At 48.4% G+C, this 25164-nt stretch overlaps 1 protein-coding gene across 5 annotated transcripts in view; it reads left to right on the top strand.

Annotated features, from left to right (window-relative positions):
• Positions 1-25164, top strand: part of DAGLA (diacylglycerol lipase alpha) — a 106511-nt gene that overhangs the window by 22351 nt on the left and 58996 nt on the right. For 3 of the 5 annotated variants that reach the window (XR_011047923.1, XR_011047924.1, XM_068397696.1), the window contains exons 2-7: positions 8761-8920; positions 12247-12385; positions 12919-13130; positions 15517-15618; positions 16635-16773; positions 19949-20036. Coding sequence is in view for 1 of the 5 variants with exons in the window: in XM_068397696.1 (XP_068253797.1) it covers positions 12291-12385; positions 12919-13130; positions 15517-15618; positions 16635-16773; positions 19949-20036 (636 nt within the window). In the remaining 4 variants the exon portion in view is untranslated. Of the gene's footprint in view, positions 1-8760; positions 8921-12246; positions 12386-12918; positions 13131-15516; positions 15619-16634; positions 16774-19948; positions 20037-25164 lie in introns of those variants that run through there. The other 2 variants (XR_011047925.1, XR_011047926.1) reach the window with 2 other exon arrangements.

The raw sequence follows: 25164 nt of genomic DNA, 5'->3' as shown, positions 1-25164 counted from the left end.
AGTAAACCTGATAGATTTGAATTGAATCCTGTGTCCAGTTGTGGGCCCCGCACTTCAAGAAAGATGTTGAGGTGTTGGAGCGAGTGCAGAGGAGGGCGACCAAGGTGGGGAAGGGTCTGGAGGGTCTGACCTACGAGGAACGGCTGAGGGAGCTGGGGGTGTTTAGCCTGGAGAAAAGGAGGCTCAGAGGTGACCTTAGTGCAGTCTACAACTACCTGAAGGGAGGTTGTAGTGAAGTGGGAGTTGGCCTCATCTCCTGGGCAACAGCGATAGGACAAGAGGGCACAGCCTCAAGCTTGGCCAGGGGAGGGTCAGGTTGGACATTAGGAAGCATTTCTTCTCAGCAAGGGTCATTAGCCATTGGAAGGGGCTGCCCAGGGAGGTGGTGGAGTCACCATCTCTGGAGGGGTTTAAGAAAAGCCTGGCCATGGCACTTAGTGCCCTGGTCTAGTTGCCATGGTGGTGTCAGGGCAATGGTTGGACTCGATGAGCCCAGAGGGCTCTTCCAACCTCATTGATTCTGTGATTCTGTGAATTTGCCAGTATTGTGGTGAAAAATAGCTTGCCTAAAGAAATTAAGCTTTCAGATTGGTACCAGTCAGCTACATCTGAAATACTCCTTTTGTAAATACCATTTACCACTTCACTCTGCCCTGGCTGACTTAATCCAGCCCTTATTATTTTTACGATAGACAAATTAATGCCTGTGTGGTTTACAACCATGAATTAACAAATTTTGAATATAACCATGGGATATTACAAGAAAAACAAAGAACTTTGATCCCCAATAATTGTGTCCAGGAAAAATTATCTGTTGTACCACATATGTGAGCGTGGGTTGACCCGGGTTGTTTGCGTTGCCTGCTGATGCCAGTCGGATTTGGAGTGCCCAGCTGCTCAGCAGTTTTGAAAATGGGGTGCTTGCTGTATCCACAGACTTAGGTCAACTCATCCGAATGTTATCTTTCCACATCCTTTCCCTCCCTTATTCAAGCCAAGCTTTTCTTGTCACTGGTTGCTGACTATTTTATTATTAGCAGATTTTATTACCCTGTAGAACAGTAAGTTCTATTTAAAATACAAAATTAGTTTCACTTTTTAATACATTTTTTTTTTTTCCCCCTAGCAACTTGGACATTATTTTTGCTCAAGCTTGGAATTGTCATCAAGCTCAGATTGTGGGCTTCGCTAGCACAAAATGTAGGTGGTTGCAGATATGTCGGCATTGATACAACGGTTGGGTGTTGTTTTTAACTGAATTAGTGTCAGCAGACTTGGATTGTGCTGCTTCTCCACTCCTAGGTTTTCACTAAAGTGGCTCATTTTAAGGTAAGCTTCTCTTGCTGTTGTTTCTTGACCGGTTATTCATGCAGACTTTTAATTTTCTGTATTCTGACAAGTATGAAGCTTGGAGTTAAATTGTGCTCCTGCTGAGGTCAAGGAGAAAAGTACCAGTAACCTTGGAGCTGTAGGGTGAGGTGCTTTTCATCTCTCTCAGAACATTATTCTTCCTTTAATTTGGGCAGAATCCCAGAATCAATGAGGTTGGAAGAGCCCTCTGGGCTCATCGAGTCCAGCCATTGCCCTGACACCACCATGGCAACTAGACCAGGGCACTAAGTGCCATGGCCAGGCTTTTCTTAAACCCCTCCAGAGATGGCGACTCCACCACCTCCCTGGGCAGCCCCTTCCAATGCCTAATGACCCTTGCTGAGAAGAAATGCTTCCTAATGTCCAACCTGACCCTCCCCTGGCCAAGCTTGAGACTGTGTCCTCTTGTACTACCGCTAGTTGCCTGGGAGAAGAGGCCATGGTGATCACTGTCTTTATGTACTAAAATGAAAGTCCTTTAATAGGAGGGCTGTGCTTGTCCCTACAAACTTATTCCTTTTTGCCCATGACCTGTGGGGTATCCCAGCTGGAAAAAAGGGGAGGGGAGACTTCAGATCCTGCTGGTTTTGGTTTTTTCCTATTTACACACACATCCTACCGCAACTAAGGCAGGCGGCACCTCCTATTAAGTGGAAATGTGTACTCTGCTCACGAGAGCTGCCAGGATAGCGGTGTTCAGCTTGTGTATCATGACACAGAGGTGATGCAGAGATGGCAGAGGGTATTGGGGATATCATCCCAGCGGGAACTGTTGTGATCTACAGCGTCATTGGTTTGTAGGACTGCGATCCCTGGGCCACAAGCTGGTCAAGGGTCTGGAGGGTCTGACCTCCGAGGAACGGCTGAGGGAGCTGGGGGTGTTTAGCCTGGAGAAGAGGAGGCTCAGAGGTGACCTTAGTGCAGTCTACAACTACCTGAAGGGAGGGTGTAGTGGGGTGGGAGTCGGCCTCTTCTCCCAGGCAACTAGTGATAGGACAAGAGGACACAGCCTCAAGCTTGGCCAGGGGAGGGTCAGGTTGGACATGAGGAAGCATTTCTTCTCAGCAAGGGTCATTAGGCATTGGAAGGGGCTGCCCAGGGAGGTGGTGGAGTCACCATCTCTGGAGGGGTTTAAGAAAAGCCTGGCCATGGCACTTAGTGCCCTAGTCTAGTTGCCATGGTGGTGTCAGGGCAATGGTTGGACTCGATGATCCCAGAGGGCTCTTCCAACCTCAGTGATTCTGTGAACAGGCGCTCAACAGATACCCATTGATTAGAGGAGGCGTGTTCCAAAGTAGAGAATTTCTTTGTTTTCTCTTTAATTCAGTTGACCCTTTATCCTGCTTTTAACTGGTGGTTGTAAATTTGTGAACGAGTGCTGTGAATAGTAGTGTTTCGGCACCATTTAACTCTACTTAGGACCTTTCCATACTCTTGCACTAAAACCAATGAGACTTGCAAGATAATACTTTTTTTTTTTCCTCTGAAGACACTACCACTGTGGACAAGTACATGCCAAGCAGATACATCGGCTGTTCTAGCATCTCTATAATAAAAAATAAATCATTCAGAAAAAGTATTCAGCTTTGCAAAGACTAGCTTTATTCCTGACGGCAGCAGTGGTGTGGCTAGCCAGCTCTCCAAAACCAAATGAGCCACAGCCACAGGCTAAAGGTGAGAATTTTACCTGCTTTCCCCTTGCATATTGACTCCATTGGCAAATATGTTGCCAACTTGCCGCGTGTTCGTGGTTTATTTCTGAAATGCTCACTTTCTCTCATGTTGTTAGGAGAGAAGTACTAATCCTCGCAGTTCACAGAATCACAGAATCACAGAATGTTAGGGATTGGAAGGGACCTCGAAAGATCATCTAGTCCAATCCCCCTGCCGGGGCAGGATTGCCTAGACCATATCACACAGGAACGCGTCCAGGCGGGTTTTGAATGTCTCCAGAGAAGGAGACTCCACAACCTCTCTGGGCAGCCTGTGCCAGTGTTTGGTCACCCTCACCGTAAAGAAGTTTTTCCTCAAATTTAAGTGGAACCTCCTGTGTTCCAGCTTGCACCCATTGCCCCTTGTCCTGTCAAGGGATGTCACTGAGAAGAGCCTGGCTCCATCCTCTTGACACTTGCCCTTTACATATTTATAAACATTGATGAGGTCACCCCTCAGTCTCCTCTTCTCCAAGCTAAAGAGACCCAGCTCCCTCAGCCTCTCCTCATAAGGGAGATGTTCCACTCCCTTAATCATCTTCGTGGCTCTGCGCTGGACTCTCTCTAGCAGTTCCCTGTCCTTCTTGAACTGAGGGGCCCAGAACTGGACACAATATTCCAGATGCGGCCTCACCAGGGCAGAGTAGAGGGGGAGGAGAACCTCTCTCGACCTGCTAACCACACCCCTTCTAATACACCCCAGGATGCCATTGGCCTTCTTGGCCACGAGGGCACATTGCTGGCTCATGGTCATCCTGCTGTCCACTAGGACCCCCAGGTCCCTTTCCCCTACGCTGCTCTCCAACAGGTCTGCCCCCAACTTGTACTGGTACATGGGGTTGTTCTTGCCCAGATGCAGGACTCTACACTTGCCCTTGTTATATTTCATTAAATTTCTCCCCGCCGTTCGCAGTTCGTTGTTCGCAGTTGCAGCAAAACACTTGAAAACTTGAACCCTTTGTGTGCAGAGCCCAAAACTCTGACTTAAATATTTGAATGGTAGCATCTCTTCTTAAAAACACTCGTGAATTTTGACATCTGAGTTGATGGCTTGGGCTGCCTGGGATCATCCATACTACAGCTCAAGAGCAGGTCGTACGTCAGCGTTGGACCCTTTGTGGTGTGTTGTGCATTGTTCTACAGGGAGAACAACCAGTTTGGAGTGAAGAGCGAATGTGATACTACATCTTCTGCATTAGGAGCAAGGTTTTGAGAGCTGATTTCTTTTTTTTTTTTCTCATGAGAAGTGGGACCATCTAAGAAAAACTCTTACGAGGCTTTTGAAATTCAAGGGTATGAATTGTAAGGCTACGAGGTTCAAGAAGGTAATGGGTAGGAGATGTTGTCTGTGTTTGAAGATAGTGTGGGACTCATGAGAGCTATTTCTACCCAAGGCAAGAGGTGTTTGGAGTAAGGGACAAAGGGGATGGGTTTAAGCAAGGAGCACATTCACTTCGAAAACATGTTGATGTGTTTATGCTCTCTGAGGCAAAGGGGCTTTGTGAAGGAATATTAAGGAGGAATAAGCTGATGGAGATGGGCCAGTGTTGGGCCACTGGCCCATCAGTTCTTTTTACTACCAATATGTTCCTGTGACCATCACCGTTGTGCTTCCAAGGGTGTATTTGTGCCAGCATTTATGATTTAAGCTGGTGGGATGTACAGGTAAGTCCTTGTCCCCTGGGTTTTGAAGGTCAGTTTATACTCGGAGATGTATTTTGAGTATTTGTGTCAGTGACCAGTTTTGTAGTTCCACATCTAACCTAATCATATTAGTTCTGTGATGATGACATTGTAGTGAGATGATTGTGGTGCAGTGGCCTTATCCTGGGGGAGCTGTATCCAAAATGTGCCAAGCCACAGGAGGCTTTTTGAACCTCTCCTTTCTCAAACCTTATGGCTTAGTCCCATAGCTCTGGCACTGACTCATTTTATTTCCTTCTCCTTGGAAAATGGGAGACTATAAAGGAGAATCTTAAAAGTAGGTGTGAAATTGATATTCCAAACTGAAAGACCCTATTGATTTTTGCCAGCATTCCCTGCCCGTGCTGAGCAGTCTGTGACTTGGTTGTAAATATGGCTCTTAGATGTTACATTAATACATACAATATTGTTTAAGGAGCAGATCTGTTTCCTTAATCATATTCAGTCATGCTAGAACTATCCTCACAACCTTCTGGCAGCTGTTGTACCATCTCCCCCCAGGGAAGGAGCTTTCCCTGCAATTCCTGCAGGCATCACAGAATCAGAGAATCAACCAGGTTGGAAGAGACCCCTGGGATCATCGAGTCCAACCATTGGCAACTAGACCAGGGCACTAAGTGCCATGTCCAGGCTTTTCTTAAACCCCTCCAGAGATGGTGACTCCACCACCTCCCTGGGCAGCTCCTTCCAATGGCTAATGACCCTTGCTGAGAAGAAATGCTTCCTAATGTCCAACCTGACCCTCCCCTGGCCAAGCTTGAGGCTGTGTCCTCTTGTCCTATCGCTAGTTGCCTGGGAGAAGAGGCTGACTCCCACTTCACTACAACCTCCCTTCAGGTAGTTGTACTACCTGTATTACTCGTAATAGGTATCTTCTGCTGCTGTAGAAGACAGCCCTGTCTTGGAAGGGCTCATCTTCCTTTGGTGCCGTGTAATTTGTCCCCATCTTATAGTATGAGCCTCTGTTCCACGTTGTGCGCGTTGAGTAGGTGTTCCTCCCTCTCATAAGATGCTCTGAGATATTCCCACCCTGGAAGAGCAGTTTTCGAAGGTTTGCATATTTTTTTTCATCTGTCCTGCCACTTATTTCTGCTGTTTCTTGCTAATGGTTGTTATGGGGTAGGTTGTACAGGGGAGGTACCCAGCACCAGACCTCGCTGTCTAGTTCAGACTGCACGTTGGGTCCTGCAAGAGATGCTGGAGGAGAGATGGGTTTGTGTGTGCACAGACACAGGACGTTTTGTATGGATGTAACCACATCCCCCCTTCTCCCTGCAAGGGAAGAACAATTCCCAGATTGTGAGGAACCAAGCTCAGAAAGAGCCCCATTTTAAGGCCCTTAAAAGAAGCTGGATGAGGACTGATGAAGCTTGATCCAAGTTCTAATTGATGATTTCCGTCAAGTACAGTAAGTGCTTACAGAAAGGTGTGCTTGATGGGAACAGGAGGCTTCTGTGAGCTGCAGGGTGATGACCCAACCTGGGGTAGAAAGCCCATGTCCCACGTGGGATGGATGAGGAGAAGAAGGACGTGGGGTTCAGGTAAGGTTGACTTGATGGGCTGCAACCCTGTCTGTTAGTGAAGTGCTAGTTCAGGGGAAGGGTTTGTATTTTATGAACCAGCAGAAGTTTAAGGGTCAGGAGCTGTGTCGTTAAGCGTGCTGAATGTCATTTGACAAACGTGGTTATTTTAAAATGCTGTTGCTTTTTTAGTTCACCTCAGTGTAAAAACCACTTTGACATCTGCAAAAATACAGAGAGCTTCCATAGTGCTAATAAAGAACTTCAGAAAGAGAAAATGGAGTGATACCAGCAAGGGACAGAACATGTGCTGGTGACAGGAGATGAGGAAGGTTGTGCAGTGCTGTGGAGGAGTACTTGCAGTTGCCATCTTGTGTGGTAGGAGGCAGAAGGCAGTTCTAGAGGACGTAACTGGATGGAGTTAATCTGGCAGTGCTTGGACAGTGTCCTGGGCCTGCCTGGGCTACTCAGAGGACTCTCAGGGCTTACCGTGGAGGTGCCACTGTTCTCCTCTTGGGGCTCTCATAGAATAGTTTGTGTTGGAAGAGACCTTCAAAGGTCATCTAGTCCAATTGCCCTGCAGTGAGCAGGGGCACCTTCAACTTGATCAGGTTGCCCAGAGCCCCATCCAACCTGACCTTGGATGTTTCCAGGGATGAGGCATCTACCACGTCTCTGGGAAGGAGCCTCTGCTGTGGTAGCCCGGGCAAGCGGAGGAGCAGCAAATAACCCCCAAGGAAATGCTGCTGTTGGAGCTGCCCTGACACAAAGCCCGTTTTGTTTCACTTTTCCACATGGATTTTCCTAAGCAGCTCTAGCAGATGATCTGGCAGTGCTGGGCTCCGACTTCTGAGTGGGACAGCAGGTTGGGGCTGGAACATTCCCTGGGCACACGGTGGCATTTCATCCCATGCTGCAGGAGCGTGCCACAGGGAGGGTCAGGGGACAGCACACGCTGCTGGATTTCTACAGAACAGCGAAGGGCTTTGTCCTGTAGTGACTGCTGCAACCATCCACAGAGCTAAGAACTAGAAATCCCCTTTCTTTTGGGCTTCCTGTGGCCCTAAGCAGTGAAGATGAAAGTCTGGTCATCTTGAGGGAGTTTGGGTGAATAATACTGTAGGACTCTAGAGTTGAGGCACAATTTGTGGAGACCAGTGCAAAGAGGATGGTGACAGATATGAAACACAGATAAGATGGGATTGCTTTGTGATACATGGGTCATGTCAAGTTGCAAGGAGCCATCATCTCAGGCTGAGCAGAAAGGGAGGTGATGAATGTGTTGGGCTTCCTCCTGCTGATGCCTCTGGGCAGACACTGCTGTGGTCCAAGTGAGAAGAAACCATTGGCACTGGCGGATCCAGTTTCGGTGTGGTGTTGGCTTCCCATCTTCTGCTTGATGGCACTGGTTGGAACTGCTGGGGGTTGAGTGGGGACCAGGAGGAGGTTTTTGGGTGATGGAGGTGTGGGGATGCTGAGCGAGACCGCACGCCTTTGTGGATCCAGGGGTGAGGGTTTGCAGGGGGTTACTGTGTTGGATTGTGTGGGTGCAAATGTGCCTCGGGTGTTTGCGTGATGCTGTGAGCTTAAAGCAAATCCTGCTTGTGGCTTTGGGTGGTGGGGAGGAGCTGGTTCTCTCTGCTGGGGTGTTGGCAGGGTGTGGGTGGTCTCCCGTGGTGCAGGATCCATGCACAGCCCTTTTCTTGCAGCTGTGGCTGTGTTCAGCTTGTATTTACTTGGATACCTTCTTCTGAGGCTAACGTCAGACGGGACGGGAGGTTGGATTAGCCTAAATCTCCTGGGTTTAGCTCGAGTGTTGTCTCTCAGTAGCATTTTTCTCCCTTGCTCTTTTCTCTAAGCCTTCCCCTACAAACAGCTAATTCTCCCCTTCCCCCACCCCCTGCCATACCCCAGAGCATGTCACAAGGAATTAACGGCTGAAAAGGCCCCGGAGAGGCTGCTCCTCTCCAACAGTCTCTCCTTTCTGTGACCGAGGTGGCCCCCTCTGTGTGCCCCTTTTGTGTCCCGTCCAATTCTCCTCCCCTTGGCCATTCAGGACATGCCAGAGGAGAGACCAGCGGCCCTCAGCCTTTCCCAGCCCTGATGCCATCCGCTGCAGCCCGAGGGCTCCAGGACAAGACCTGGTCCTGCCGCCTTCTCGGAGACAAGAAGGAGGAGGAGGAGGAGGTTTGTGGTGCAGCGCTTGCTGCTGGAGGGCTTTCCTTCCCTCCTGGCTCCGTGCATCTCTGACAGCATCGCCCAGTCCTCCCTTCCCACAATTCACATACAATCTCCTCAGAATAGGGATGATGTCACTTCCTTGCAGAGGGTGCCGGGGGTGTGGAAGGGGGGAGTCACGACCCCTGGCTCGCTGGCTCTCAGCAACCCCCCCTGAATAAATGAGCTCGGAAGGAGGGAGTTGCTCTGACGATGATGCCCGGCTCTGTCGGCAGGCAGTCCCCGCGCCGTCCTTCCCTTCGCCGAGTGGGATTTTCAATGGCTGCAAGAAGAGTTTGCTGGTCCCTCCTTCGCCTGTGATGCCTGTCGCCGGGGATGTGCACTGAAATACCCCGATGGGACAGAAGAATGTGCAGCGGCTGGACCACATGCCATGTAAGATTCCTGCTTTCATAGATCTTTCTCTGCTCTGAGGGTCAAGGGCTCCGGACTCCTTGCACACAAAGCTTGTTCCTGCATGTGCTTCCCCTGAATTTTAGTGGTGGGAGCTTGGGGCTTCTGGGACTGGGGTCCAGGTTTCAAGGGCCTGGGAATTTTTCACTCTTTGCAGCAATTTTAGGGGCAGTGCAAAGGGTCAGGGGTCTCAGGGCTATTTGCACTCTGACCTGCCACTCTCCTCCCAATTCCTCTGCTAGATTTATCTTCATCATAAAATGTAACTCCTGGGATCTGATGAAGCCAAACAGTCCTCACACAGAGAGCTTTATTTTTTTCTTTTTGTGAGCTTTACAGTCTCAGGCCTTCTATCATCTCCCTCCTTTCCAAACTGGGGGCAAGGCCCCAGACCCCCTGGTTTAGATTTTCAATAGACAGTCTTTGAAAATTAATTGGGACTCTTTGTTCGGTGCACCAGGAGCCTGGTGAGCGCACAGCTAGGAGTGACAGTCCTACAGCGAGTATTCTCGGGTGTGACAGCGAGTGACAGGCTGCTCTGCTCCGTCCCCATCTGTTGCTGTGGGTAAGGAATTCACATTAGATGTTCGCCGCTCTTGCCGATACCCTGCCTCTCAAGCTGGCAAGAGGGTGGTGAAAGCAGGCAGGGCACAACTGGAGAGGTGGAAGAGTTGTGGAAAGTGCGTTGGCGGGATGCAGCCGTAAGCCGAGGGGTGATGGGAACTGAGGTCTGAGCAGGGTTGGCAACATTCAAGGTAGAAGTGCTTCATCCACTTCTATTGCAGTCTACAACTACCTGAAGGGAGGTTGTAGTGGAGTGGGAGTTGGCGTCTTCTCCCAGGCAACCAGCGATAGGACAAGAGGACACAGCCTCAAGCTTGGCCAGGGGAGGGTCAGGTTGGACATTAGGAAGCATTTCTTCTGAGCAAGGGTCATTAGGCATTGGAAGGGGCTGCCCAGGGAGGTGGTGGAGTCACCATCTCTGGAGGGGTTTGAGAAAAGCCTGGACATGGCACTTAGTGCCCTGGTCTAGTTGCCATGGTGGTGTCAGGGCAATGGTTGGACTCGATGAGGCCAGAGGGCTCTTCCCACCTGATTCTGTGATTTTTTTGATCCAGGCAGGGGGGTATTCACAGCAAGGCTGGAAGAAGTCACCAGATGGCCAGAGGAGTGAGCAGTTTGAAAGTAGAGCTGCGATGTACTGAGTGCTCTGATTATTATGTGCTGAGGAAGTGTGAATCCAAATGGTGGTGTGATTCTGCATTTGCTTTGTTTGTGGAATAGAGCGTTTCCTTCACCCAAGTGAGTAACTGGGAAGTGTGTCAGCCTGTTAGTGATGGAATCTCCCTGAAAGTGTGAAAGATTTGGGTAGGTTTTCAATACTTGGTGACTGAAACCAAGGTCTGGTTGGGTCTAGGAAGGCCTGGTCCACTGGCTGTGGGTGTCGGTGCAGGAGGGAAGATCACAGAATCCTGGAATCAGTGAGGTTGGAAGAGACCTCTGGGCTCATCGAGTCCAACCATTGCCCTGACACCACCATGGCAACTAGACCAGGGCACTAAGTGCCATGGCCAGGCTTTTCTTAAACCCCTCCAGAGATGCTGACTCCACCACCTCCCTGGGCAGCCCCTTCCAATGCCTAATGACCCTTGCTGAAAAGAAATTCAGATGGTCTGCACAGTAGGTAAGCGATGGGGTAACCACACCTGACTGGTGAATGGGTTTTAGTAGGACAAGGCAGCTTCGGTGCTGTGACACAGGCTGTGGTCTGCCACAAAACCCAACACTTCTGTTACTTTGAAGGCTCAAATTAGTTTAGATGTGATCGTGTCACTCCTCCCCTTTTTTTACCCAGAGCACTGAATTAGAGACATCATATCCAAGTTTGGTTTTTGCCCTGGTGCATTCAGATGATGTTCCCCTGAAATACTGTTGGGAATCGTAAGTAAAGTGTGGACACTTTGGTTTATTCTTTTTTTTTTCCTCTGTGAGCCTAACAGCAAATTGCCCGACCAATACAAAGAACAGTTATTACCTGAGATGCAGTTTTGGAGCAGCGTGGTCACTGCAGGCCGTGGATGGAGTGCTCTGGCAGCAGTGCATGGAGGTGAAGATTGGGAGGTTAGTGGGGTTAGAATGGAAGTGCTGTGATTTGAGACTGAGATGCATCAGTTGGGAGAACTTGGTGCTCTTGAGGTGGTGGCTCGGAGCAGAGAGGCACAGGCCAATGTGTGGTGTCCCCTGGTGTGTGGTAGCACAGGTAAGAAGTGTGACAGGGTTTAGGGCACGGAGGAAAGGAACGGGGATGACTCCTGCAGGGAGGAGATCACTGGTGGCTGTGGGCAGACAGGATAGACACAATCTCAGGCAGCAAAGGTTGACGAAACCAAACAGAAGTTGTGGTTGGGGGTCGTGGTTGAAGTGTGTTGTACAAGAAATGCAGAAGGGAGATGGGGTGTGCTGCAGGAAAGGACTGAGCTCGGACTGGAGTATGTACAGCAGAGCTGAAATGGTGTGGGAGAGCTGTGCTGGGAGGAGGTGTCTGGATAGCCCTGTGGAGTCTCGTGACTTATACCACTGCTGTTTCTTTTTTTAAAGGGTTTGTGAAGCTTTAAAAATAGGAGCACAAACAAGACGTGGGGAGGAACAGCCAGCTCCTCAATCTTCGACCTTTTAATTGTTCGTGCCTGTCAGGGCCAGTGGGAACACAAAGGAGCTGTGGAGCTGGCAGGGTGCTTCTGTGCAACTGATGGCTGAGTGAGCCATCTCCTAGGAGCTTGCTCCCTGGGCTCTAAGTGCTGGCTGGTGGGAGCCAGTCAATAGCTTTTCCAGACGCTACCATTAACTGCTAATGGGTATTTTGGCTTGCAGAGCCAAGTGAGAGAGGGAACTGTTGGGACAACAAGCGGAGAGGCTGGCAGCAGGTGTGCCTGTGGAAGAACATGGTAATGGGGCTTTCTTCTAGAGTTGAGGTGTTGGTGTAACCTGTCCAAAGCACCCCACAGTGACTGCTTACCAACACACAGCCCTAACAGGATTCCAAGTAATCTTGTGAAGTGGAGCTGGGTGAGTGGTGATTATGTTCAGCGAGTTACACACCTGCTCCACCTGATACTTCCCACTCTTGAAACCGTATATTCCTCTCCTGTGCTCTCCTTCTCGAGCATGCCGTGCCCCCTGGTGCTGGAAGGAAGAAGCTCTGCCATCTTTGCTCTAAAATAGGAATAGCTCTCAGGTGCAGAAGGCGTGGGGCTCTCCTGGGGGGGTTGAAGAGGGTTAGAAGCATCTTTGATTCTGTTCTCTTCCAGGAGGTGAGTGTCGTGCCTGCTGAACTCCCTCAGACCCGCTAGCCATGCCAGGGATTGTCGTGTTCCGCCGTCGCTGGTCTGTAGGCAGCGATGACCTGGTTTTGCCAGCAGTCTTCCTCTTCCTCCTGCATACCACCTGGTAAGTGAGAAAGGCAAAATGATGAAGTCTCCCCTGAAATCTTTTTGCTACTCCTGTTTCTTGCAGCTGTAATTCTTACCACGCTTATACATGCAGCTGGAAGGTTTGTTTGGGGCATTTGTGACAGACACCAACATATTTCCAGCTTTTGGTTCTTTGGATAAGTTCTAAGTTCTAGTTCCAGTTCCAAAGAGGGAGCCTGATAAGAGCTCCTTGCATCCTCCTGTGCTACCCAAGGTTGTCCACTGGAGTTTGGAGCTGTATTTCTATACAGGGGCTCAGGAAAAACAATTGGAGTGGCAGATCCCGTGGGATAATGTGACTTGACACAGATCATCCCATTGTTCTGACTGGGGTAGCAGGGCCTCTGGATGGCTTGTGGGGAGGAGATTTCCAGAACAAATTAATATTAATTGTAAGGAGCTGTGGGAGACTGAGGATCCTCAGTAGCTTTGTGAGGAGAGCAGGTGTGGGATGTTACATGCAGCTTTCTTTGGCTTACTGCTGGTAACAAGCTGGTTTGTGACTGGCAGGTTTGTGATCCTCTCTGTGGTGCTCTTTGGGCTGGTGTACAACCCCAACGAGACCTGCTCGCTTAACCTGGTGGACCACGGCAGAGGCTACCTGGGCATCCTGCTCAGTTGTATGATCGCAGAGGTGGCAATCATCTGGCTCAGCATGCGAGGCAGTATCCTGTACACAGAGCCCCGGGACTCGATGCAGTATGTGCTCTATGTCAGACTGGGTAAGAGGCAGCGGCCTGAGGCCTCCTAATGACTCAGCCTCCACACTGCCATCTGCTATCGCAGAAGACTTCTCTCCCCACACCCTGACAAACACACAGCTTCTGAAAGACATCCAGATGGCCACTTGTATGTGATATGCATCTGAATCCATCACATGTACTGCACCCTGTCATTGCTGTAAAACTCTCATGCAATGCCCCAAATATCTTTCTAGCAAACCTTTAACTTGTCACCCTCATTGGGATGCAGGTACAGCCTTTTCCTCTAACAAAATATGCTCCCCTTCTGTCTCCCAGCAGAGATCTGCCACAGTGAGATGCATCTACACCTCTCCCTCACCTTTTTCCACGCATTTTCCTACGATATAGGCATATGTCTGTGTAAATCATGGTGGTTCTCACCCTGAGGCACGTGCATGTCCTTACCTATCATAGAGACACTTAAGCCTACACCCACCTGCCTTGAGACTTATACTTGACCTCTTGACTCACATGTGATGCATCTCTCCATCCAGCAACCTGCACTTTGATATTCCACCTCCAGGCACCATGAGATAAATAGGTTTAGCACCTGCTCACTGGTTGCATCCTCTCTCTTTAGAGTGCTATTTGTCTTCCTAAAAACATTTCCTGTCTCATTCACCAACCAAGAACTAGATCAGAGAAGAGTTTATTCCTTAATTTATCATTCAGGGCTTCCTTTTTAGCTTGTCTTCCCTCCTCTGTTCCATTGTCTTCCAGGTACAGAAACTCGATCAGATTTTTCTGTGCTGAGTGAAGATTTTTAAGAGAAACAGCTTTTGGAGATGCAGAGTCAAGCTCATTCCAAACAAAACATCTCATGTTTTTGCATCTCTGCTTTTGCTGGATTGTTTTCATGCAGGATTTGCTAAAACACTGCTAACCTTGCTTGAAAGCTCTGTCTGGGAGACATTTCCGCCGTTGAGTGCTAAGTGCAAATCATGAGCATGAATAGCAAACAAATCTTTCTCTCCAGTTTCCCAGACACAATGCAATCTCCTTAGGGAAGCACGCAGAGCCTGACAGTTTGAGTAACACTGTTTTAAAACCAGACTAAATGGAACAAGGGAGGTAGAGAGTATCCAAAGAGCCGTTTTCCTCCCCAAGAATCATCTACTTTTCTTCCTTGCCTGCCTTAAACTAATACAGATGTTCAGGATCTGTGTTTACACTGTATCTTGGGTCTTGTATGTGCTTATTTCATGGGGCCTTTTACTCCTAATGGCTTCCTCAGTTCTGATGATAGAAATAGGAGTGTGACCGTTGTGTGGGCAAGGTCCATGTGACTGTCCCATTTTAAGCACGTGCTGTTTAGTGCACATAAATCTAGGGAAGGAGTTCCAATCTGAACCCAGGAAAGTCTCATCGGTGCTCCTGCTGCTCCTGTCCTGCAGCAGGTAGTCTCAGAGGGGAGACAAGCCAAGGGAGGCAAAGCCTAGCTCAGTTTAAGGACATAAGCTGGGCTGATCAGGAGCCAGGTCCAGCCCTGGTTCCTTGCCTGCTGCTGTTGAAAGCTATTTGCTGTGTGGCTCTTTGAACTGGTCTTTCCAGGGTAGTGAGAGTGTGTAGTAAAGCCACTCATGGAAAGATACTGTGCCAACATGTAGATAAGGAGGGTGGGTGGTTAGTGGGCTAGGCTGGAATGTGGGTTTAGTCTGGGCTCCACCAAAGGCTTGCTAGGTGTTACTAAGCAAGCTATTTACTCTCTCCATACCTGATTGCTCACCTGCACCTTGGGGTTGTAATGTGTGAGGATGGGCACTTCAGAGCAGTGTTTCCCAACACTTTTGTGCCAGGGAATCACCGTCACCCCCCAGTTTCTTGTTCATTCCCAGGGTAGCACGCAAAACTGGGGAGCCAGTAAGTGACTCCTTGAGGACTGTGTGCTGGGAACTCTTACTGGAAGGATGGCAAAGGGCGGAGGTGCTGGGAACATTTGCTAAGTGTAAGCAGGATTAATCCTGGATACACACTACCTTTTATTTCCCATCTCTGAATCAGGCGAGCTGTCTGAGGTGGTTAAGAGCTGGGTGCTGTTACGTGGTGATTCTTGTTAGCTAAAGGAGTCTTTCCACTGTCACGGGTGAAAGGTAGGGCTGTCTGATTCACACCTCCAACACAGCCAAGGGCACTGACAGCCCTGTGGTGTTTAGGAGTGGTTAGTGTTAAGGACACATTACATTTCTGGTTCATTTTCTTGAATATCACCTCCCAAAGCATTGGGGCCCAGTCCTGCAGGCACTTTTCTGTGCAGCCATCCTGCTAAGGAACCTGTCTTTGGGTTTCCTCTCCAGAAGATGGGGTGAGGCAGTCGTTAATCCTTAGGGAGACGCTGCTACTATCCCTTGTGTTCCTTTTGTTTCAGCTATCTTGGTGATTGAGTTTGTGTATGCTATTGTGGGCATCGTTTGGCTAACGCAGTACTACGCTTCCTGCAATGATCTCACAGCAAAGAGTGTCACTTTGGGTACGTATTTGGAATGTGTTTGGGTTTTTTTTGTGCATTCCTGTGTATGCGCAGACATCCTCTTGCCTTGGAGAGCTAATTCATTCGTGCATGTGGGGATTGACTGGTGGAAGTGGATTGTAGCTGTAAATGTGGTGCTTGTTTTCCTGAGATGTTATTGCTCGGAACAGTTGTTCTATTCATTTGTTTGTGCTGTCTGCACTGAGGCAAGAATTCACATTCCCATGGAAGGGTCTGGCTGGGGAGTCTGTAAGATCTGATTCCCCTTCTTCAGTTCAAAATGGCTTTACTGTTTTCACAGAATCACAGAATCAACCAGGTTGGAAGAGCCCTCTGGGCTCATCGAGTCCAACCATTGCCCTGACACCACCATGGCAACTAGACCAGGGCACTAAGTGCCATGGCCAGGCTTTTCTTAAACCCCTCCAGAGATGGTGACTCCCCCACCTCCCTGGGCAGCCCCTTCCAATGGCTAATGACCCTTGCTGAGAAGAAATGCTTCCTAATGTCCAACCTGAACCTCCCTTGGCCAAGCTTGAGGCTGTGTCCTCTTGTCCTATCGCTGGTTGCCTGGGAGAAGAGGCCGACTCCCACTGCGCTACAACCTCCCTTCAGGTAGTTGTAGACTGCACTAAGGTCACCTCTGAGCCTCCTCTTCTCCAGGCTAAACACCCCCAACTCCCTCAGCTGTTCCTCGTATCTCAGACCCTCCAGACCCTTCCTGGAACTTCTTTTCCATCTCGGCCCGTCCCCTGTGGGGATGATGCTAATGTTGCAGTCCCCCTAGATACTCAGTGAGTATTTAATGGCCTTCTGCATGGACAATCTCCTAAAACAGGCTTAGAAGCCTTCCCAGAGGATTTCCTTTTGCTGCAGCTGGCTGCAAGAGTATTTGGGGTAACTTTCTCTGCCCAGCAGCGGTGGAGAGGTGGGTCTGATGTGTGTGGTGAAAAGCAGGAAGCGATGCTGCCAAGACTTATGGGCAGAGCCACCTGACTCCTCTTCTTTCTCTGCAGGCATGGTGGTGTGCAACTGGGTTGTCATCCTGAGCGTCTGCATCACTGTCCTGTGCGTCTTCGACCCGACAGGCCGGACCTTTGTCAAGCTGCGTGCCACGAAGCGGAGACAGCGCAACCTGAGGACATACAACCTGAGGTAAAGCAGCCTTCCTGGAAGGGTGCCCTGCTTTTTTTGGGTCTTGACATTCTCCTTGCCTTGCTTCAGGGAGTATTCAGCTTCAAGTGTTGCTTCCCTTTGCTGGTGAGGGTGATTTTTGGAATCAGCTCAGACTGTCAGGTGCTGTGTGTGGGCATCTATCAAAAGGAGGTGAAGCAACGTGGTATCTGGATTGTGTGTTAGTCGCTGGATTTGTGAATCCTTACGAGCCCCTTGAGCTGGTGCTGACCTCAACAGCTTGTTTGTCCATCCTGTAGCCCTCTTCTGCCTGGTAACAGTGAGGCAGTGCTTAGATTTTGCCTAGGTTGAGGCCACATCTTCTTCCAAAGCCTCTGTCTTCCTTTCTTTGCCTTCAAAGACCTTTTGGCCTGAGGTTTCTTGTATTTGGTCTTGGCCAAGAAGCAATTTCTTTTGTGTTAGCAGGCAGATCTTTTAATTAAGAATTGATTGCATCTTTGAGCTACCCAGATGGGGATATGAAAGCTTTTTTTCACCAAGCAAGGCATTTTTCAGAAGTGTTTTTTCCAGTAGCAGGACAACACAAACAGGCTTTGTTTTCGTATGCAGCCTTGACATATGTAACTGTCAGCAAGGAATGTGGCTTTGTAGGACTTGAGGGCATTAGGGTTTGGATGCTAAAAAATGAGGCTTTTAAAAAAAATACTCTGCAAATTTTGCATTTCTCATTGGGAATGTGTATTCAAGGGGTGTTTTGAATACATGCTCTTCCAATGTCTTGAAATGGGATCCTTCAGGTTGTCTTTTTGAGGGGAAAACAGACTTTTCTAAGGACGATGCAGCAAGTTTTGTTTGAAGGAGCCTGTTTTTTTTTTATTGTGGGATGTGTAAGACATTCTTCCTAACTAGTCACTATCACTAGCCTTGAACATTTGGAGTTAGTGCCCTGTTAACCTAACGTGTGTGATTGCTGCGTTGTGATGGGGACATTCCCAAGGAGATGGGGATGAGAAGCTGTGGTGATACTGGGGATCTACCACCCCATCCTCCATCAAAGCTGTCTGGCTCAATGCATTATTTTTCCAAAGGGAAACCGAGTGCCACAGATGGCAAAGTTGTTTGCCAGAGAATGTAATTTTGGGGTTTGTTTTGATTTACTTTTATCTCCCTTGTGAGGAGTTTGGAGATCCCAGACAACTGAGTGAAGGTGTTTGTCCCTTGGGCCACGGCCAGGTTTTTCCCTCCAAGCCTGTAACATTTCCAGAGAGCTTGTGCTTGATGTTTGCACATTTCCACTCTAGAAAGGGAGCGTTAACAGATGTTAACAAGCAAACTGCTGTGGGCTACGATGTGAAAGGGAAACATAAAATGTTACTATGTGTTCACTACTAAAGCAATTGTTTTCAAAGAATATATTATGAAATTCTCCACTTAAAGCAATTCCTTTCCAAAGAATATATTATGAAATTCTCTGCCTGTTTCTGGATGGTGATCCTGTAAGGTGCTGAGGGCCAGCTGTTCCTGTTGAAATCCCCCTGCAGCCTTCTGGTGTACAGCAGTAATTTGACCTTTGTGTTATACTTAACCTGAGCTGCATTTCCTCTGTCTTAACTCATGAAAAACCTTGTTTAAGGTTTTAACTTTGGCCTCCTTCTTGGGGTGCTCTGCTGTAGCTGTTGGACTGTTACACACTGGTTTTCCTTTACCAGTGGCATCGTGATGTGTGTGGGCTCTTATGTTCTTGCAGAGCTAAGGAATAAAACAACAAAACAAAAGGCTCAGCTAATTGTGCTGAGGCTTTGCTAAGAAACTCAATTTAGAGCTCTTACTAAAATGTGGAAGTTCAGTGTTAGGAAGGAAGAATTTGGGAAAAGTTGGAGTGAAAATAGCTCAGAGCACACTTGCTTGTTCAACCCCCGCGGTGGAGTTGTGAAGTTCTTTGCATCGCTGCCCGAGTTCGTTGGCATTTGGTGCAGCAAACTGCGTTCTGCCAGCTCTGTCTTTGGACACTCGTGTTTCTGTTCCTCTTTTGGAGTCTTCCCTGGAGGTTAGGGATAGTTTTAAAACGCTCAGGCAGGAGTTGATGGATTGCCCTGTAGGATCTGCTCCTATTGCAGGCAAATACTCCTTTACCAGCATCTTTTTCGCCCAGGTGCAACCCACTTTCTGTGCTTGGGCTTCTCCTAGTGTGATCACCTGCCAGAAAACAGAAGGGATCTTTTTTCATTGCTCTGACCTGTGTTGAGTTAGTCTGTGTTCACGTTAAAAAAAACAAACCTGCATTAGAGGAGCTGTGGACTTATGTAGGTAGCATGGCACTCTGGTAGGGAATCAGTCACCCACTTCAGTGCCACTAAGCCTGACTTGATCTAAGGATTATTTGCAGATATGCCAGTCCCACATAAGGGACTGTCACCCTGCAGAATGTATTAAATAGGACAAGCTCACAATGGTGGCGTGAACTCAGCTATGGTTCATTTTAAATAGGGTTGTGCAATTAGCTAATTTTGAAGCTGAAATTGAAATGTCATATAAAGCAAATGTGGGTTAAGCTAAACCTTCTGTATTCAGCCTTTTTTTAACCTTTTCTAAATTGAAAAGGAGGACCTTTAGCTTGCTTTCCTTTTTTTGATTCAAGTAATGCACTGTACTTGAATAAAGAGTGCAAATTGTTTCAATTCTGAGACTGGTTTAAGTTTAAGAAATAGATTTTTTCCAAATAAGCTATTTATTGGAAAAAATAGCCCAGCTCTTCTCATACTGAGTGCTTGGGGTCTTTTGTACCCTTCCCATCCCTCGCTCCTACTGAGTGGTAGTACACCCTAGCACATGTGCAGCTGCCAGGTTACCAGTAGACCCTCCTTCCACCCCGAGCACCAGGTGCTGTTGGACATCCTGCTTCCAGCAGATATCCTACAACAACAGTAGCTTCATTGTGGCTATCCCATTTGGGCAGGACACCATGTGTATAAATACAGAGGCTTGGTCCTGGCCAGAACAGCTGGATTATTGACCTTCACATCCTATAGAATGAGCTCAGTTAATCTATATGTGGTCTCCTTGTCCCTGCTAGACAAGGATAAAAATAGGGTTTAGCACGCAGTAAGCTGTGTGGCTTTGTGCTGGATCCTACTATTTGCTTGCAGTCGTGTTCTCCTGCCTGTCCTCATGTGCATCCTCTACCCTTTATTTATAGACACCGCCTGGAAGAAGGGCAAGCCAGCAGCTGGACACGCAGACTCAAAGTTTTCCTTTGCTGCACACGGACAAAAGACTCCCAGTCGGTAGGTACCAAATATCTCCTTTCAGGGAGCAAACTGTGTGTGTGGCTGACGATCCCTGGGACTCAGCAGAGCGGAGCAGCATGGGGTTCCTGCTGCCAAGCCTGGAAGATGTGTATCTCAGTTCACCATGAGTGTTCTTTGTGATGTGGAGGCACAAGGAGTCCAGTGAGCCTTGACAGTAGTGCATGCAAGGACTGGAAATGCCTTCCAAGGAGCAACGAGCTGAGCTACCCTCAGAATGACCAGGCTTGAAATTTTGCTGCGTGCTGGTTCCTTTTCCTTCCTTTCAGCCCAGGTAGCCTGAGTGAGCACTTGCATTTCTGCAGGAGGGTACCTGGGTATTCCATGCAGAAACAGAAGCTGCTGTTTCCTTCTAGATGCAGATGTAACACCGCTGAGTAGGGCAGTTTTCTTTTCAAAGTGGCTAGTCTTAACCCCCTGGTTTTGAGTATTGCAGGACTGGCTCTGAAAGTAAAGTTAGTAGCACTGACAAGCAACGTTGTCAGTGTTAAACTCTTCTCCTGAAGTTGTTCTTCCCCTCACTGTTACAGTGAACTGGGATAATAATTTTAAGTGAAGAGATCGGTGGAAGAAATACGTATTTTCACTATGTTTAGGTTCCACCTTTGACAGTGCTTTGTGGTCAGCTGCAGTTTGCCTTTATCAGCCAGTCTGCTTAGGTGGGTTTTCCTGTTCACAGAATCAATGAGGTTGGAAGAGCCCTCTGGGCTCATCGAGTCCAACCATTGCCCTGACACCACCATGGCAACTAGACCAGGGCACTAAGTGCCATGGCCAGGCTTTTCTTAAACCCCTCCAGAGATGGTGACTCCACCACCTCCCTGGGCAGCCCCTTCCAATGGCTAATGACCCTTGCTGAGAAGAAATGCTTCCTAATGTCCAACCTGACCCTCCCCTGGCCAAGCTTGAGGCTGTGTCCTCTTGTCCTATTGCTGGTTGCCTGGGAGAATGTCTCATACACTTAAGGAGAAGAGACCTCGTTGAAAATGGGAAAATGCAAATCTGGCAGAATCAGCAATAGAATATTTCTGGATTATTAACAGTCAAAACTACTACTTAATCCATAGATTCATGTGAAGATCATTGGTTTGAAGTTTTCACGTACCACAGCTGGGATTTTCCCTTGCTTTTATCTGTCCAACAGGGAAGGGTAAGGGGCTTGATATTGCTTCCCCAAAAGTTAGCAGTCCATTCTTACTGGAAGCAGTGGGAGCAGATTTGTGCCTTAGGGTGGTACTTGACAGGACTCCTGAGGACCTGCTGGAGAGGTGAGTACTAAGGTAGAAAATGTTGCTGATGACTTGTTTAAATTGGTCAGAATTATGAGTATTTGAGAACTCTTGAAAGACCAAGCAGAACCAGGGAATTGTTATCAAAGATAAAGTCATAAAGACGACGTGATGTGTGCGCATCTGAAGAAACAATTTAAATTAATTGCATACAGTAGGCTCAGAATTAGTTACAACCTCTCAGAAAAGAGCTAGGAGTTATCAAGGACGCTTCAACAAAGCAGCAGTGGCCAAAAAAATCAGAAAAACGTGTAGCTTCAGTAGAAGGGCATGGAAAAAAACAGGGAAAACACCAAGGGACCGACCACATTGGTGATGTCCTCACTAAATATAGCTTTGTGTTTGGTCTCCTAAAAGATGCAGCAGAACCAGGAGCATATTGGAGGGGGTGTGAACTTGTATAGGAAGAGAAACGAGATTGGGGTTTTAACCTCAAAAGGGAAAGGTGTAATAAGATGAAGAGCTGTGTAAGAATAATGGAGAGTTGGGTGAAGGCTACCTGAGCATGTGTTCGTCACAGATGGCAACCAGTATGAGTTAGATTGAAAGGGTTTGTTGGTAAGTGCTGTGTAGTTATCCTCAGGGTACAGTTTCCAAAGTGTAGACGGCTGCAGGAATCGTCACAGGCTTTTTGCAGAAATCCAGCAGCGTGTGCTGTCCCCTGACCCTCCCCGTGGCACGCTCCTGCAGCACGGGATGAAATGCCACCGTGTGCCCAGGGAATGTCCCAGCCCCAGCCTGCTGTCCCGCTCAGAAGTCGTAGCCCAGGACTCCAGATCATCTGCTAGAGCTGCTTAGGAAAATCCATGTGGAAAACTGAAACAAAAGGGGCTTTGTGTCAGGGCAGCTCCAACAGCAGCGTGTCCTTGGGGGTTATTTTCTGCTCCTCCACTTGCCCGGGCTACCACAGCAGAGGCTCCTTCCCTTCTCCCTGACAGCACAACCAGGTCGCCTTGCCCAGGTATCCAGAGATGCGTGTCCTGAGGGTGCTGCAGCCTGGCTGGAGAGCCCTGACAGCCCTCCAAATGGCCTGGTTTCTGAACAACACTATTTTATTCAGGAATGCAAAATATTTCAGGTCGTGTCAAGCTTTTTTTAACAAACTTTTCATTCTGCAGTGACTCTGTTTCTACTTTTTTTTTTTTTTTAGTTCAGGATAAAAGCAGATACCAGAATCTTCAAATTCCTTGTGCTATTGAATTTCCATTTTTACATTCCGCTTGAGCAATTTCCAGGCTCTTTTCTTTGCAGAAACAAGCTCTGACTTTGTGTGTCCTGGCATGACAGCGTGCGGAATGAATGCGTATGTAATGGATCCGAAATGAACCCATCGCTGTCTCTCCCAGTCTTTGTGGAAAAAATGTTCTAGCAGAGGCTCATCGTTCTCTGGGCTGGAAAATAACAGTTCTGCAGAGTGGATGTGGCATCAGGGCAAGAATCTGTTCTTATGGGGCTGAAGTCTGAAGTTCTAAGTCTGCCTGAAGGGAGGTTGTAGCGCAGTGGGAGTCGGCCTCTTCTTCCAGGCAACCAGCGACAGGACAAGAGGACACAGCCTCAAGCTTGGCCAGGGGAGGGTCAGGTTGGACATCAGGAAGCATTTCTTGTCAGCAAGGGTCATTAGCCATTGGAAGGGGCTGCCCAAGGAGGTGGTGGAGTCACCATCTCTGGAGGGGTTTAAGAAAAGCCTGGGCATGGCACTTAGTGCCCTGGTCTAGTTGCCATGGTGGTGTCAGGGCAATGGTTGGACTCGATGATCCCAGAGGGCTCTTCCAACCTGGTTGATTCTGGGATTCTGGGATTCACCGGCTCTGCCAGCCCCAGAGCCTGCAGGGTTTGTAGCAGAACACTACAATCAATCCTACAACATAATATCAAGTGTTCCAGCAAAAACTCTTCCTTCAGAACAGAACACACGTGTTGAACTTCCATTATGACCCTTTGCTTTGGTCAGAGCATTAAGAGGTGTTGCTGGCGCTTTGGGTTAGTGGGTGTTGGTCATATTTTACTTGGAGGCTGTTTGCGTTTCTTGTGTGCTTGTAGGAACTGTGCTAAGATTTATGGGGTCAGTACTTCAAGGATACTGCGGTTGTAATGTTGGAGAGGTTAGTGCCAGTCCATTTGCTCTTCAGAGGCACAGCTGGCATGGAAAGCTGCACAGTTGGCACCTGAAGCCCCGTTCTTAATGGTGATTTAACCTGCTTTTGTAGGCAAGTGAAAAAATGATCGAAAGTAATCTTGCGCTCCAGGAGTTTGTCAGAGAGAAAAGGATGTAGGTCATTTCCTGCAAGACTGCTAGAGGAGGGAAGGGATTTATTTTCTTGCCTGTCGAAGAGAGATGGAGAGATCCTGCCCTGAAGACCAGCCTTTCTCCAAGCGCACGGCTCAGGCTTTCTACAGACAAGACCTCAGTGGCGTGGCTTTAGGTGCTGAGTAAAGCATGCTGTGAAAATACAGGCTGGAAGCTCAGGGTAAGGCTGTGACAGACCTTGGTAGGAAAGGTTTAGTGATGGCAGGAGGCAAAATACTGCTATTTGTGTACTGCAGCACTTGCTTGGTCCCACTTCTTGTTGATCCAGCCTCTGGGTCACCCTTGTCTCTAAGCTTACTGGTCTGAGTGATGGCCAGGTCAGCGTTGTCTCACAGTCCAGCCCATCTCCAACCTCCCAAACCATTCTCACTTAAGGTCTTGGGGCTTTTTGTAGTACAGAGCACAATGGTAAATAACACTTCTCAGAATATCTTTGTCACTCTGCTTCAGAGCCTTTGCTTGACCCTCTCAGGTCACTTCCACTTCTGTCCCTCCCGTGATGTCTTTCTTTTTTGGGTTTGGTCACCTTCTTTTCTGTGAACTCTGCATTTAATGACTCAGATCATTTTCCAGGTTTCCCTTTTCAGGCCCTTTTGCTTGGGTGTAGTGAAAGATAAACCTGGAAAAGGCTGGTGACTTGGTCACCTCCTTCAGCACCAAGAGCTGCCATGTGTAGCACCTGCTTGTTGTGGCTAACTCTGAAATCACATTAGCAAAGAGCGCGATGGTGAACAATGAGCAGCTACAGAGACTCTTCAGTGGCAGGATTCAGAAGCTGTCACTTTGTGATGTGCCTGGGATGGTGAGGTCTGGGCAAAATGATCCCAGGACAGAGTTACAGCATTGAAGAGGCTGTTAATAGGACAAAATTGGTGGGTTTTTTCCTGAATAGCCTTTGTTCAAATGACATTGCTTTTGAGGAGAAAGGATGACTCTGAGATGACACTGGATTGGGATTTGATTCTCATCTTACTTTCTCTGTCTTATTTACAATGTAGAGATGAAAACCTTTCCTTTCTCTCCCTGTGTGTCTGGTTTGATGTTGAGGTGGTCTGCTTGCCCACACCTAAGCACCCAGCATAGTACACAGAATCACAGAACCAATGAGGTTGGAAGAGCCCTCTGGGCTCATCGAGTCCAACCATTGCCCTGACACCACCATGTCAACTAGACCAGGGCACTAAGTGCCATGTCCAGGCTTTTCTTAAACCCCTCCAGAGATGGTGACTCCACCACCTCCCTGGGCAGCCCCTTCCAATGCCTAATGACCCTTGCTGAGAAGAAATGCTTCCTAATGTCCAACCTGAACCTCCCCTGGCCAAGCTTGAGGCTGTGTCCTCTTGTCCTATCGCTGGTTGCCTGGGAGAAGAGGCCGACTCCCACTGCCCTACAACCTCCCTTCAGGTAGTTGTAGACTGCACTAAGGTCACCTCTGAGCCTCCTCTTCTCCAGGCTAAACACCCCCAGCTCCCTCAGCCGTTCCTCGTAGGTCAGACCCTCCAGACCCTTC

Source organism: Nyctibius grandis, chromosome 4 (assembly GCF_013368605.1).
Source record: "Nyctibius grandis isolate bNycGra1 chromosome 4, bNycGra1.pri, whole genome shotgun sequence".
NCBI lineage: Eukaryota > Metazoa > Chordata > Aves > Nyctibiiformes > Nyctibiidae > Nyctibius > Nyctibius grandis.
The sequence above is the reverse complement of the archived record's forward strand: the minus strand, read 5'-3'. Positions and strand labels throughout refer to the sequence as shown.